Source organism: Hyla sarda, chromosome 2 (genome assembly GCF_029499605.1).
Source record: "Hyla sarda isolate aHylSar1 chromosome 2, aHylSar1.hap1, whole genome shotgun sequence".
NCBI lineage: Eukaryota > Metazoa > Chordata > Amphibia > Anura > Hylidae > Hyla > Hyla sarda.
This window is the reverse complement of record NC_079190.1, coordinates 77,746,798-77,763,102: the sequence shown is the minus strand read 5'-3', so window position 1 is coordinate 77,763,102 and position 16,305 is coordinate 77,746,798. Positions and strand designations below refer to the sequence as shown.

General features: G+C 47.5%; 1 protein-coding gene across 4 annotated transcripts in view; it reads left to right on the top strand.

Annotated features, from left to right (window-relative positions):
• Positions 1 to 16,305, top strand: part of LOC130358644 (inactive dipeptidyl peptidase 10-like) — a 186,529-nt gene that overhangs the window by 76,433 nt on the left and 93,791 nt on the right. For all 4 annotated transcript variants that reach the window (XR_008889594.1, XM_056562173.1, XM_056562172.1 and 1 more), the window contains 2 exons: positions 4,449 to 4,569; positions 6,475 to 6,629. Coding sequence is in view for 3 of the 4 variants with exons in the window: in XM_056562173.1 (XP_056418148.1) it covers positions 4,449 to 4,569; positions 6,475 to 6,629 (276 nt within the window). In the remaining variant the exon portion in view is untranslated. The remainder of the gene's footprint in view (positions 1 to 4,448; positions 4,570 to 6,474; positions 6,630 to 16,305) is intronic.

The window sequence follows — 16,305 nt, the reverse complement described above, 5'->3', positions numbered from 1 at the left end:
TCCACTATTGTGGCTCCTATCGCGGCTTTAACCAAGAAAAATGCCAATCCCAAGTCCTGGTCTCCCCAAGTGGAAGACGCATTTAAACATCTCAAGTCTGCCTTTTCTTCTGCGCCCGTGCTCTCCAGACCTGACCCATCTAAACCCTTCCTATTGGAGGTAGATGCCTCCTCAGTGGGAGCTGGAGCTGTCCTTCTACAAAAAAATTCTTCCGGGCATGCTGTTACTTGTGGGTTTTTTTCTAGGACCTTCTCTCCGGAGGAGAGAAACTACTCCATCGGGGATCGAGAACTACTGGCCATTAAATTGGCGCTTGAGGAATGGAGGCACCTGCTGGAGGGATCAAAATTTCCAGTTATCATATACACTGATCACAAGAATCTCTCCTATCTCCAGTCTGCCCAACGACTGAACCCTCGCCAGGCCAGGTGGTCGTTGTTCTTTGCCCGTTTTAAATTTGAAATTCATTTTCGCCCTGCTGACAAGAACATTAGGGCCGATGCCCTCTCTCGTTCTTCTGATGCCTCTGAAGTAGAGGTCTCTCCGCAACACATCATTCCTCCTGACTGTCTGATCTCCACTTCTCCAGCCTCCATCAGGCAAACTCCTCCAGGGAAGACCTTCGTTTCTCCACGCCAGCGTCTCGGGATTCTCAAATGGGGACACTCCTCCCACCTCGCAGGCCATGCGGGCATCAAAAAATCCTTGCAACTCATCTCTCGTTTTTATTGGTGGCCGACTCTGGAGACAGATGTTGTTGATTTTGTGCGGGCCTGTACTGTCTGTGCCCGGGATAAGACTCCTCGCCAGAAGCCTGCTGGCCTCCTTCATCCTCTGCCTGTCCCCGAACAGCCTTGGTCACAGATTGGTATGGACTTTATTACAGACTTGCCCTCATCCCATGGCAACACAGTTGTTTGGGTGGTCGTTGATCGATTTTCCAAGATGGCACATTTTATTCCTCTTCCTGGTCTTCCTTCAGCGCCTCAGTTGGCAAAGCAATTTTTTGTACACATTTTTCGCCTTCACGGTTTGCCCACGCATATCGTCTCGGATAGAGGCGTCCAATTCGTGTCTAAATTCTGGAGGGCCCTCTGTAAACAGCTCAAGATCAAATTAAACTTCTCTTCTTCTTATCATCCCCAATCCAATGGGCAAGTAGAAAGAATTAATCAGGTCCTGGGTGACTATTTACGGCATTTTGTTTCCTCCCGCCAGGATGACTGGGCAGATCTTCTACCATGGGCCGAATTCTCATACAACTTCAGAGTCTCCGAATCTTCTGCTAAGTCCCCATTTTTCGTGGTGTACGGCCGTCACCCTCTTCCCCCCCTCCCTACTCCCTTGCCCTCTGGTTTGCCCGCTGTGGATGAAGTGACTCATGATCTTTCCACCATTTGGAAAGAGACCCAAAATTCTCTTTTACAGGCTTCATCCCGGATGAAAAGATTTGCCGATAAGAAAAGAAGAACTCCCCCCATTTTTGCTCCCGGAGACAAGGTATGGCTCTCCGCTAAATATGTCCGCTTTCGTGTCCATAGTTACAAACTGGGACCACGCTATCTTGGTCCTTTCAAAGTCTTGTGCCAGATTAACCCTGTCTCTTACAAACTCCTTCTTCCTCCTTCTCTTCGTATTCCCAATGCCTTCCATGTCTCTCTCCTTAAACCACTCATCATTAACCGCTTCTCTCCCAAACTTGTTTCTCCCACTCCTGTTTCCGGTTCTTCTGACGTCTTCTCCGTGAAGGAGATTCTGGCCTCCAAGACGGTCAGAGGAAAAAAAATTTTTGGGGTGGATTGGGAAGGCTGTGGCCCAGAAGAGAGATCCTGGGAACCTGAGGACAACATCCTAGACAAAAGTCTTATCCTCAGGTTCTCAGGCTCCAAGAAGAGGGGGAGACCCAAGGGGGGGGGTACTGTTACGCCGAGCGCTCCGGGTCCCCGCTCCTCGCATTTGCAGCGCCCCGGTCAGACCTGCTGACCGGGTGCGCTGCAATATCTCTCTCAGCCGGGATGCGATTCGCGATGCGGGAGGCGCCCGCTCGCGATGCGCATCCCGACTCCCGTACCTGACTCGTTCCCCGTCTGTCTTGTCCCGGCGCGCGCGGCCCCGCTCCTTAGGGTGCGTGCGCGCCGGGTCTCTGCAATTTAAAGGGCCACTGCGCCACTGATTGGCGCAGCAGGCTTAATCAGTGTGTTCACCTGTGCACTCCCTACTTATACCTCACTTCCCCTGCACTCCCTCGCCGGATCTTGTTGCCATTGTGCCAGTGAAAGCGTTTCCTTGTGTGTTCCTAGCCTGTGTTCCAGACCTCCTGCCGTTGCCCCTGACTACGATCCTTGCTGCCTGCCCTGACCTTCTGCTACGTCCGACCTTGCTCTTGTCTACTCCCTTGTACCGCGCCTATCTTCAGCAGTCAGAGAGGTTGAGCCGTTGCTGGTGGATACGACCTGGTTGCTACCGCCGCTGCAAGACCAACCCGCTTTTTCGGCGGGCTCTGGTGAATACCAGTAGCAACTTAGAACCGGTCCACTAACACGGTCCACGCCAATCCCTCTCTGGCACAGAGGATCCCCCTCCAGCCAGCCGAATCGTGACACCTATCCTTTGGATAGGGGATAAGATGTCTAGGGGCGGAGTACCCCTTTAAGTATGGTGCTTATAGATTGCAATAATGGTGATTGTATGTGCTTGCTAACAAGATGTTATTAACAAATCAATTAAAATATTCTATTTTACATAGTGGCTGTGTAGGGGAGCCACATAGCATTGATCAAAATGGAGCCTCCTGTCACAGCGACGGGTTGTACCACCCTAAATGACCTTCTGTTTTCCATGACCTTTTGGGCAGTCTATTATTCTTGACTACTACTAAGAATAGAATTATTTGGGAGAGAAGGACCCCGTTCCCTCCATAACAGCCACATGCCATGCCTATATAATATCTACAACATTCACTGATATATATATACCGTATATTTACACTTTTTGAGAAGACCCCTTTATCCAGAACAGACTTCGTGTTATGGATTTTAGCCCACTATAAAGTATGCATTATCCATAGTGGTCTATCCCATAGAAGACCACTTTTTAATGCAATTTTGGGTGCTTTCTTTGCTTGTTTTTTTTTTTATATCCAGTCTCGGACATATTGCTTACATATTTTCCATTCCTCCTGGTGACTGGCACATAAGGCCTTTCCTGCCCGTGATGGTCCTGAGTAGTTTGCCATAAATGTTTATTACAGCACACATGCGGTAAGTCTGAGAGGTGGAGAAACAATAGCAGACTCACAGTGCATGTGCTGTACTACACATTAACCGTTCATGTGCATGCAAACTACATAGGGCAGCTGCGGACAAGAGGAAGGGCCATGAGGAGGAGGAGGAACATGTGTGGAGGGAATTAAAATTGTTATTTCTTAAAATAGAGCAACCAAAGAAACAAACAAAGGTATGCCTGACATTAGTCTGTTAATCGCTACAACACTGCATGGCCGATTTAAGTAACAGATGGCTGAAATCTCATGTTGTATCTTGCTACCCAAGTATATCCTTTATATCAATAACCTTAAAGTAACCTCATCCAAAAGATCCTTACAATCCTACTGCATTATTTACAATACTTTTCTAATGGAAATAAAGTCATAGACTACTGTCCAGCCATGACCAAAATAATCACATTTCTGTGATAATGCAAGATAACCTGTGACCTATTACAAGCAATCAGACATTTAAAGGGGTACTCCGCTGCTCAGCGTTTGGAACAAACTGTTCCGAACACTGGAGTCGGCGCGGGGAGCTCATGATGTCATAGCCCCGCCTCCTCATTATGTTACACCCTGCCCCCTCAATGCAAGTCTATGGGAGGGGGGCGTGACGGCTGTCACACCCCCTCCCATACACTTGCATTGAGGGGGGCGTGACATCATGATGGGGCGGGGCATTGACATCACAAGCTCCCGGTGCTGGCTCCAGCATTCTGAACAGTTTGCTCCAAATGGTATGTGTCTGTCAATTGGTATGTGTCTGTCAACAGCTTGTTGAGGCTTCTCTGTAGTTTTGTGAATGCGGCTGGGATATAAAACAGACTCAGTGTAGACTTTAATATGGGGCCTGAAGATGAAAATAGTCTAAAATCTCTTTTCTATTAACTGATTATCATGTGGACAAAAGACGGATAGTTCTATATTGTGCACTATATAATTAGATATCCATTCACTTCTACTTGGCTCTTGGTAACTTTGCAGATCTCTCCATTATGAGCCGGCTTTAGGAAAACCACTTCTCCGATATTATTTTTTTTTAATGCATAATACTGCATAGCGACACCATGATTTCCTTTGTTTATTATATCACAGAGATGTAATAAAGGTGTACAAAATCATTTCTGAACAGTTCTACTGTTGCTTTGTATCTATATGTCATTTTAATGTTTGATTCCAGGTGTTCATCTATGAAAATGATATATATTATCAAGAGGTGGCTTCTGGTCCAGCACTTCGGCTTACTTCAACTGGAGATCCAGAAAGAGTGCTCAATGGGATCTCTGACTGGACGTACCAAGGTCAGGCTTTATAAGATGCATCCTTCCATGTAAAAAGCCAATGCATTTCTAATTGGAAACTGTGTTCACGCGTATGCAGCTGATTTTACTCCCCATTAACTTCAATGGGTAGCAAAATCAGTTGCACAAAATATCCAGCAGATCCTATTTGTGTGAATGTACCTTTAGGCTAACTTTCCACTTTTTTTTCTGGCAGTTTTTGGAATACTGCCACTACAGTTTTTGAGCCAAAGTCAGAAGTGGATCCATAAGGGAGGATATGTGTAATGCCTTCCTTTATATGTCCTATTCCTTTTGAATACACTTCTGGCTTTGGCTCAAAAACTGCAGTGGCAGTTTTCCAAAAACTGCCAGAAAAAAAACAAGTGGAAACTTAGCTTTAGGGTACGTTCCCACATGGCGTATTTGCTGCGTATTTGCTGCTGCGTATTTTATTTTCCCTGTTGAAGTCAATGGGTAGGAAAATACGCAGCACCAAATACGCAGCAAATACGCAGCAAAATACGCCATGTGGGAATGCACCCTTAGGGTGCAACTGCGCAAAAAAAAGTCGCAACAGCGTTAAAAATTGACTAAATTTACTCCAGCTCAAACATGGAGCAGAAAAAGCTACTACCAAAGTAAAAAAGGAAAAATTGCTTACGTGAAAGAAAATTATCAACAGGCTGAAACCAGTTGATAAATACGTCGCACATAAGCAAAAAAAAGTAAGGAAAAAATTACTAAAAAAAAGAATACATAAGCAAACATTGATGAGCCTAGAAGCTGTCCATGGTAAAAGGTATAGATGTCTCCTCTCTTTTCAGCATGACATAGGTGCAGCTTTCTGGAATGTCAGGCAGACTGCATCTAGTACCAGGCAACGGTTAATCGCCTGGGGCAGGTTAACTGCTGTTTTCTACTAATTCTGCTTGGCTTAGTCCAAAGGGCATGGCAGTGCATATGTTACTGCAGCAAAATGTTTGTATGCGGAAGAGGAGAAGTACACAAAACTGTATGGCTTTTTTTTAAATGAAAGCTGAGTTTTATAAAGCATGCAATGATCTCTTTACATGACAAAGTGATTGTAGTGGCAGTGGTACTGTCATGCTGTGCTGACTAACCCACAGCAGTGTTCAGCATCTTGCTCCTAAAAGGGATAATGTGTTCTCCTCTTCCGCAGCCAATGTGGCTCAGCATTAAATGGGTACTACGGTGGAAATTTCCCCGCTGTATGCCCAAATTGTAGTGTGAATGTAGCCTAAGCCTTTAACAACTGAACATTTGTTTTCCTATTCCTTTACATGGTCAAGTCCTATTAATATATTGACTAGTTATCGTCTTCCTGCATTATTATTAGACCATTTAAAGGGGTACTCCGGTGGAAAACTTTTTTTATTTATTTAAATCAACTGGTGCCAGAAAGTTAGACAGATTGTAAATTACTTCTATTAAAAAATCTTAATCCTTCCAGTACTTATTAGCCGCTGAATACTACAGAGAAAATTATTTTCTTTTTGGAACACAGAGCTCTCTGCTGACATCACGAGCACAGGGCTCTCTGCTGACATCTCTGTCCACTTTAAGAACTGTCCAGAGTAGGAGAAAATCCCCATAGCAAACATATGCTGCTCTGGACAGTTCCTAAAATGGACAGAGATGTCAGCAGAGAGCACTGTGCTTGTGATGTCAGCAGAGAGCGCTGTGTTTCAGAAAGAAAATAATTTCCTCTGTAATATTCAGCAGTTAATAAGTACTGGAAGGATTAAGATTTTTTAATAGAAGTCATTTACAAATCTGTTTAACTTTCTGGCACCAGTTGATTTAAAAAAAAAAAAAAGTTTTCCACCTGAGTACCCCTTTAAAATGTTGAAGTGTGTAACCGGCTAGTATTGCCCAATAGTGTTCAATGTGTTTGTGTTGCAGAGGAAGTACTTCATAGCTATGCTGCTCACTGGTGGTCTCCAGATGGGACAAGACTTGCCTATCTGACTATCAACAACACTCTTGTACCTAAGATGGAGCTGCCATACTTTGTTGGGGCTGATTACTCAATATGTGCACGCTATGCCTATCCTAAGGTAGGTGCCTAGGATTGTCATTGTGTCATCTTTGCTTCTGTATTTTCAATCACGTTTGAAAACATGTTTCAAGATTATCATCTTCTGAGTAAGGCTGGGTCCACACTACGTTTTGTCCCATACGGGAGCGCATACGGCAGGGGGGAGCTAAAAGCTTGCGCTCCCGTATGTTACCGTATGCGCTCCCGTATGTCATTCATTTCAATGAGCCGACCGGAGTGAAAAGTTCGGTCCGGTCGGCTCATTTTTGCGCCGTATGCGCTTTTACAACCGGACCTAAAACCGTGGTTGACCACAGTTTTAGGTCCGGTTGTAAAAGCGCATACGGCGCAAAAATGAGCCGACCGGACCGAACGTTTCACTCCGGTCGGCTCATTGAAATGAATGACATACGGGAGCGCATACGGTGACATACGGGAGCGTGAGCTTTTAGCTCCCCCCTGCCGTATGCGCTCCCGTATGGGACAAAACGTAGTGTGGACCCAGCCTAAGGTGCCATTGGCGTCACGTTTAAGTGCTTCATTCACGTCATACATCAAAATTCCTTCAAAAACAAAAGTAAAAGAAAACTGTATTAAATTCCTGGTGCTCATATTCACTTTAATAAACCAAACATAGTTTACAAGTGATTAATAGGGTCTGTGGGGGTAATTTATCATTAGTGGTGGAAGCTTTATCTTTTCTATATGTAGTGCAAATTTTTGCGCAGTGAGTTATTTTTTGTGCGTCTTTTTTGATAGGGCAAAAAGCAAGTACTCTATTTTTTGTGTATTGTGGAATGCATTTTGCAATGGATACTAATTTATCATGTCCGTTTTTTTTTCTTGTTTAGACACATTTTTTTTGCGCAAATCCTTTTTTTTTACGCAAAAATACACCATCAAAAAGGACACATAGGAAAGTGTTCTACCGAGACAGCCGGGGGGATGCAGGAGCCGTCCCTCAACACTGCTAAACTACAACTATTCCCATCATGGGACAGAGTCTGTCCTATGATGGGAGTAGTTGTAGTACCACAGCTCTGAGGGACAGCACTTGCACATCCCCCGGCTGCGGGACTCTTTTGGGACAATTAGGACTACTACTCCCATCTTGGACAGACTCTGCCCATGATGGGAGTTATAGTGCGAGGGGCAGATCGCAGCAGGTAATTCTCCAGAGACCCGCTGCAATCTGCATTTATTAACTGCACAAGCCGGAGGCACATGCGGCTACACTGCGCTCCCCACCGGCTCTTGTATACAGCTGTCATGATTCATAATCCCCGCTGCCGGGAGAAGGGAGATCTGATTGGTGAATAGCTATTCACCAATCAGAGGGACGCATTTCATAATCCCTCGCTGTCGAGAGCTCTGATTGGTGAATTAGCTATTCACCAATCAGAGGGACGCATTTCATGATCTCCGCCGCCGGGAGACGGGAGCTCTGATTGGTGAATAGCTATTCACCAATCAGAGCTCCCATCTCCCGGAGGCGGGGATTATGAATTGTTAGAGCTGTATATAGGAGCCGGCGCAGAGCGCAGTGGAGCCGCATGTGCCTTTGGTTTGTACAGTTAATAAATGCTGATTGCAGTGGGTCTCTGGAGAATGACCTGCTGCGATCTGCCCCTCAGTGCCTGGACTATAACTCCCATCAGAGTCTGTCGCATTGTCCCATGGCACTTGCACATTCCCCGGCTGTGGGACTCTTTTGGGACAGTTAGGACTACTACTCCCATCATGGACAGACTCCGTTATAGTCCAGAGCCTGAGGGGCAGATCACACTTGGTCATTCTCCAGAGACCCGCTGTGATCCGCATATATTCAGTTAACATGCCAGAGGCACATGCGGCTCCACTGCGCTCCTCGCCGGCTCCCGGCTCCTGTATACAGCTATCATAATTCATAATCCCCACCACTGGGAGATGGAGAAAAGGCGGGTAAAAGTGGGGAGTGGTGTAGAGCGCTCCTGCTGAATGAGGACAGACTCCACGTGTAGCACAGGACTATTTATTAGAAAATGTATTTCTTTATTTCTTTATTCCTTCATTTCTTTATTCCTTTATTTCTTTATTCCTTTATTTAGTCCTTTATTTTCTAATAAATAGTCCTGTGCAACATGTGGAGTCTGTCCTTATTCAGCAGGAGCGCTCTACACCACTCCCCACTTTTACCCCTCAACTTCTTCCCCCCCCCCATTTCCTGTCCTACGAGAGAGCGCCCCGTCTTTTTTCTCTTCTGTTTTCTACCATCGGGAGATGGGAGCTCTGATTGGTGAATAGCTTTTCACCAATCAGAGCTCCCATCTCCCAGCGGTGGGGATTATGAATTGTGGCAGCGTATACAGTGGATCTGCATGTGCCGCCGGCATGTTAACTTAATATATGCAGATCGCAGCGGGGCTCTGGAGAATGATCCTGTGCGATCTGCCCCTCAGCCTCTGGACTATAACTCCCAACATGGCCAGAGTCTGTCCATGATGGGAGTAGTAATCCTAAAAGCCCCAAAAGAGTCTCGCAGCCAGGGGATGTGCAAGTACCATCGCTCAGTGCTGTGGTACTGCAACTACTACCATGGCAGAGGGACAGATCAAAAGGGGGTCTCACTCCTAAGACCCCCCCGCGACCATTACTGCTCCCCCCCCCCTAGTGATGACATCATTAGGGGTGGAGCTACACGTCCAGGCCTGACTCTGTTATCATTATGCGTTTTGCATAATGGGAACAGAGCCTTTCTGTCAGTGTGTTCCCAAACAGAGAGACTCCAGCTGTTGCTTAACTACAGCCCCCCCCCCCAATGTTGGGAGTTGTAGTTTAGCAACAAAAAATTTACTAACCCATTTTTCGTGTTTTTCTTTTCAGAGACATGAACGCGGAGGACTACGTCATATTCGGTGGACTGCGACGATGACCGGCGTTTTTAAAAATTTCAATAAAATGGTTAAAGAGGGCTGTGGGGGGGGGGTGTTTATTTAAATAAAATAAAAATTCAATGTTTTGAGGCTTAGTAGTGGAAGTCGTCTTGTAGACGGAATCCATTACTAAGCCGGGCCAGCCCCAAAACAGCTAGCGCTAACCTCCAATTATTACCCCGGTACTCACCGCCCCAGGGGTGGAACATTCTCCCCCCAGTCACATTCCCCCCATCTGTCACATTCCCCCCCCTCCCGTCACACTCCCCCTCCCTTGTCTCATCCCCCCTCCCGTCACATTCCCCCTCCCCTGTCACATCCCCCCCCCTCTGTCACATTCCACCCCCTGTCACATTCTCCCCCATATCACATCTCATCCCTGTCACATTCCCCCTGTCACATTCTCCCCCATATCACATCTCCCCTGTCACATTCTTCTCCCCCTGTCACATTCCCCCATCACATTCCCCCACCCTGTCACATTATCCCCACCCCCTGTCACATTATCTCTTCCCCTGTCACATTATCCCCCTTGTCACATTCCCCCCCTTGTCACATCCCTCCTCCTATCACACTATCCAATCTGTCACATTATCCACTCCCCCTGTAACATTCTCCCCTCCCCCAATCATAATCTCCCCCCTGTCACATTCCCCCCTCCCCTGTCACATTCCCCACTCCCCGTCACATTCTCCCCCCGTCACATTTTCCCCGTCACATTCCCCCCATCACATTCTCCCCCCTTCACATTCTCCCCTCCCCCCGTCACATTCTCCCCTCCCCAATCACATTCTCCCCTCCCCCGTCACATTCTCCCCTGTCACATTCTCCCCTCCCCCGTCACATTCTCCACTCCCTGTCACATTCTCCCCCCCCCTGTCACATTCCTCCCCTCCCCCTGTCACATTCTCCCCCCCAGTCACATTCCCCCCCGTCCGTCACATTCCCCCTCCCTTGTCACATCCCCCCCCGTCACATTCCCCACCTCTGTCACATTCCCCCTGTCACATTCCCCCACATATCACATCTCCTCCCTGTCACATTCTCCCCCATATCACATCTCCCCCTGTCACATTCGTCCCCCCCTGTCACATTCCCCCGTCACATTCCGCCACCCTGTCACATTATCCCCGCCCCTGTCACATTATCCCTTCCCCCTGTCAAATTATCCCCCACTGCCACATTCCCCCCCTTTTCACATCCCTCCCCCGTCACACTTTCCCCTCTGTCACATTATCCCCTCCCCCTGTAACATTCTCCCCTCCCCCGTCACAATCTCCCCCCCTGTGACATTCCCCCTCCCCCTGTCACATTCCCCCTCCCCCTGTCACATTCCCCACTCCCCTTCACATTATCCCCCCTGTCACATTCCTCCCCTCCCCCTTTCACATTTCCCCCCTCCCCCTGTCACATTCTCCCCCCCCCCGTCACATTCCCCCATCCCCCTGTCATATTCTCCCCCGTCACATTCCCCCCTCCCGTCACATCCCCCCATCACATTCCCTCTCCCTTGTCACATTCCCCCATCACATCCCCCCTCCCCTGTCACATTCCCCACTCCCCGTCACATTCTCCCCCGTCACATTCCCCCCGTCACATTCTCCCCCTTCACATTCTCCCCGTCACATTCCCCCTCCCCCTGTCATATTCCCCACTCCCCGTCACATTCTCCCCCTGTCACATTCCTCCCCTTCCCCTGTCACATTCTCCCCCCAAGTCACATTCCCCCCGTCCCTCACATTACCCCCTCTCCCGTCACATTCCCCCTCCCTTGTCACATCCCTCCCCCTCCCGTCACATTCCCCACCTCTGTCACATTCCCCCCCTGTCACATTCTCCCCCATATCACATCTCCTCCCTGTCACATTCCCCCCTGTCACATTCTCCCCCATATCACATCTCCCCCTGTCACATTCTTCCCCCCTGTCACATTCTCGTCACATTCCGCCACCCTGTCACATTATCCCCACCCCCTGTCACATTATCCCTTCCCCCTGTCACATTATCCCCCACTGTCACATTTCCCCCCTTGTCACATCCCTCCCCCGTCACACTATCCCCTCTGCAACATTCTCCCCTCCCCCGTCACAATCTCCCCCCTGTAACATTCCCCCCTCCCCCTGTCACATTCCCCCTCCCCCTGTCACATTCCCCACTCCCCGTCACATTATCCCCCCTGCCACATTCCTCCCCTCCCCCTTTCACATTTCCCCCCTCCCCCTGTCACATTCTCCCCCCCATCACATTCTCCCCCCGTCACATTCCCCCCTCCCGTCACATCCCCCCATCACATTCCCTCTCCCTTGTCACATTCCCCCCCCATCACATTCCCCCTCCCCTGTCACATTCCCCCCTTTACATACCCCCCCTCTGTCACATTCCCCCCCCATATCACATCTCCCCCTGTCACATTCTCCCCCCCACTGTCACATTCCCTCCGTCACCTTTCCCCCCTCCCCCTCACATTCCCCCCCCGTCACATTATTCCCCATCTCATTCCCCCACTGTCACATTATCCCTTCCCTTTCACATAACCCTCCCTGTCACATTCCCCCCCTTGTTGCATCCCTCCCCCTGTCACATTATCCCCTGTCACATTATCCCCTCCCCCGTCACATTCTCCCCTCCCCTTGTCACATTCTCCCCCCTGTCATATTCCCCCCTCCCCTATCACATTCCCCACTCCCCGTCACATTCTCCCCTGTCACATTCCCCACTCCCCCTGTCACATTCCTCCCCCCCCCGTCCGTCACATTCCACCCTCCCCTGTATCATTTTCCCCCCCAGTCACATTCCCCCCCGTCCATCACATTCTTCCCCTCCCATCACATCCCCCTGTCACATTCCCCCTCCCTTGTCACATTCCCCTCCCGTCACATTCCCCCTCCCCTGTCACATTCCACCCTGTCACATTCCCCCCCCTGTCACATTCCCCCTCCCCTGTCACATTCCACCCCATCACATTTCCACCCTCTGTCACATTCCCCCCTGTCACATTCTCCCCCATATCACATCTCCCCCCTGTCACATTCTTCCCCGTCATCTTCCCCCTCCACCGTCACATTCCCCCCTGTCACATTATCCCCCTTATCACACACCCCCCCCTGTCACATTATCCCCTCTGTCACAATATCCCCTCTGTCACATTATCCCCCCTCCTGTCACATTCTACCCCCTGTAGGTAGCTTTTTGTACTGCAGCAATACACTGGGTTTCCCGGACGTTTTTCAAATCTCCCACTGGTTCCGGGAAACCCAGTGTGTTTGCAGCCGAAAAAGACCTTTCCCTATCAGCCAATCACTGGCTTGACACGTGACACAGCTGTGTCCAGTGGCTGAAAAGGGAAAGGTCCTACTACTTGTATGGTAAAGAGGAGACACCGGACCGCATGGAGCATCTGCAAGGACCAGGAGTAGGTGAGCAGAAGGTTTTTCTTTTATTTTTCTCCCTGTGCCCTTTTACTTAGCTCAGTGTTTTTCTACCAGGGTGCCTCCAGCTGTTGTGAAACTATTACTAACAGCATGCCCGGACAGCCTTTGCCGGTACAGGCATACTGGGAGTTGTAGTTTTGCAACAACTAGAGGCACCCTGGTTGGGAAACACTGATTTTTTGTATTTAAATTAGTTTTTACCTGCTCTGGCCGGCCCCCGCCCGCAGCAGCACAGAGACGGCGCCAACAGATAATCGCAAGTTTTCTCGGGGGGCCATATCGCTATATTGAAAAAAAAAATAGCGATTCAATTGCTTTTGCGATATATCGTGCAGCCCTAGTCCACGACCACCCTGGGAATGTCAGGCTGTTGCTGCTTGGTTGGTATCTGGCTGATACTGAAAATAGGGGTAACCCTAGGCGTGGTTCCCCCTATTTTCAGTATCAGCCAGATACCAACCAAGTAGCAACAGCCTGATGTTACCAGGGTGGGCGAGGACCATTGTTACTGGCCCTCCCCAGCCTAATTAACACCAGCCTGTTACTGCTTAGGCCCATGAGCGCCATATTTGACGTGCCGGGCCTGTTGGTACCGGCTCTTCCCGGCACCCCTGTGGAGGTGGGTACCGGAGTAATAGTTGGGACTTAGTGCTAGCTGTTTTTGAGGCTAATGCTAAGCCTTGGCATAGAAATGGATTCTGTCTACAAGACGGCTTCCACTACTAAGTCTGAAAATTCAATTATAAAAAACACAACACATTGAAAAAAAACATTTTATTTAAAAAAAAAACACTCCCCCACAGCATTTGTTATACCTTTTATTGATATAAAAAAAAATACTGGTCATCGTCGCAATCCACCGAATCTGACGTAGTCCTCCCCATTCACATATCTGAAATGCGAAGAAAACAAAAAAAGGTTAGTACATTTTTGGCACTCTCCCCTGGGGAGTGCGCCCATATTGCAGTGTGTTCCTCCAATTGTTGACGTGTGCCTACTGTATCCTCTATATACAGTCATCTATAGACAGCTGTATATACAGGATAGCGCACAAAGACTTAACCCAGAACTGCTCAGCAGCAGCATGGGTTAACACTTTCCTTGCTGGGCTCCTGTATAGTATACATGGGTACACTATGCACCCCTGTATACTATACATCCGGCTGAGGTAAGTAGTGATGCTCTGCACCCTGTATATGCTATACATCACTCCTCACCTCCTTACACTCTGTGGACCAGGCGCTCAGCATCTGACCCATGGAGTGGTACCCTGAAGGCAGTGAAAAAATTACCTCAGGGTACAAAAATTACTGTTTCCGTACACCAGCAAAAACGCTAGAAAAACTGACAAAATGCAGGAAAAAGCTGTGACAGTTTTTCTGGCGTTTTTTCTGGTGGAAAAATGGAATCTGAGCCTCAAAGCAATAGAACAAAATACAAGTGTCCACTTTTCCTGTGAGGTGCAGCTCAGGTGTACAAATAGAACTGTGTGGAGATTTAGGACTTTGCACAAAATTTATCATGTGCCTTGCACAAGTATGTTAGATTTGGTGCAATTGCACCAATTTTAGACCATCCAAAACAATCTACAAAAAAATTCTACCTACACCAACATTGATAAATTTCCCTCTGAGTGTTTAAACCCCCACAATCTTAAGATATAGCCTGGCTGAGTGCTTCACTACCCAGCTTCCTACAGTCTCAAGATAGGTCTATGGTGCTTGTCCTGTGTAGTGAGACAGAGATTGCAGAGAGGTGGGTAGTGCAGCACTCAGCCCCACAATTCTCCTGGCCATAACTAAAGATTGATAAGGTTCCCTGAGACATGTAAAAAAAAAATTCGTATAATGACAGGTACACTTTTGGTTTGTGAAAACTGGAATGGAATATATATGACTTTGAGGAGATGTCAGTTGTGCCATCCCCTTGTTATCCCTTATAGGAATGTATTACTAAAAACACACACCTTACAAACCTCAACACTGTCCACCAATGTATGAATATATGTATGTATGCACCTTAAAAACACATTTCTTAACATTTTATAATATGTACATATGCAGGGTTTAAAGGGGTTATCCAGGTAAAAACTTATTAGCTTCTGAAGTTAAGGTAGTTCTTTTCTGTCTAAGTCCTCTCTGATGACACGCGTCTCGGGAAACGCCCAGTTTAGAAGCAAATCCCCATAGCAAACCTCTTCTAAACTGAGCGGTTCCCGAGACACGTGTCATCAGAGAGCACTTAGACAGAAAAGAACAACCTTAACTTCAGAAGCTCATAAGTACTGAAAGGATTAAGATTTTTTAATAGAAGTAATTTACAAATCTGTTTAACTTTCTGGAGCCAGTTGATATATATAAAAAAGTTTTTTCCTGGATAACCCCTTTAAGTTTAAATTGTATTCATAGAGAGTCCAACTATGCCTCTCCTACAGTTCATAGCACAACCAATTCAACAGCTGCGGGCTACAAGATTGCATGAAACTGAATGCATGATTATAGGCTTCAGCTTAATGTGAGAGTTAAAATCAATCAGTTGTGATTCAATGTCCTCCAAGGCCACTTCTGCACCTCAGTCTGGGTCTATGTGCCCTTTAATCAAATCTGGGTTACATCATATCACTTGTCCTTGGAAGAATGTCTTACTAATCCAGAGAAAGTGAAGTACCGCAAGGTGTGGAGCGCATGTTAATTACCCGCCAAGTGATTATTAAGGTAGACATTAGCATATAGATCTGCAAATAAACTTTACTACAGCCATTTTGCATGTCTTCTTGTTTCGCTTTGACTGTTATAAATGTCACCATCAGTTATTGATTTATGTAAAACATTTTCCTGGCCTTGACGCCAATGAGAAATAATGACATTCTTGTTTTGCATTTCCCTCATACTTTAGCTGCGGCAGAGAAGATGTACATTCCTGTTTCATACTACTACCACTTTTCCCTCCATAGTGCTGTACACAGTGGGCAGATGTGTCAATTCACTTTTTACGAGGGTTTTTTACGAGGGTTTACGAGGAGCCACCCTATTTATAGCCTTCCTCACCCTGTCGCTTTCTAGTCTTTACCCAGTTGACCTAGGGTGGGGATACAGCATAAGCCTCTCTACATTTAATAAATGTTGGATATTATATTTTGGATACTTACCTTCCTCTCTCCTGCCTCTTGTTAAACTACAGCCCATTCTGTATAATCCCCCAGAATTAATCCCATTGCATTAGTGCACAGAGTGTCATGATACTGAATGGCATCAGAACCTTGTGCATAGTTGCCCAAGGCTGAGCCTGTATTGTCGGGCTGAATGGTTTTTATGTTTGATCTGGAGTTCAATTACATTAGAGGTCTGGTGGT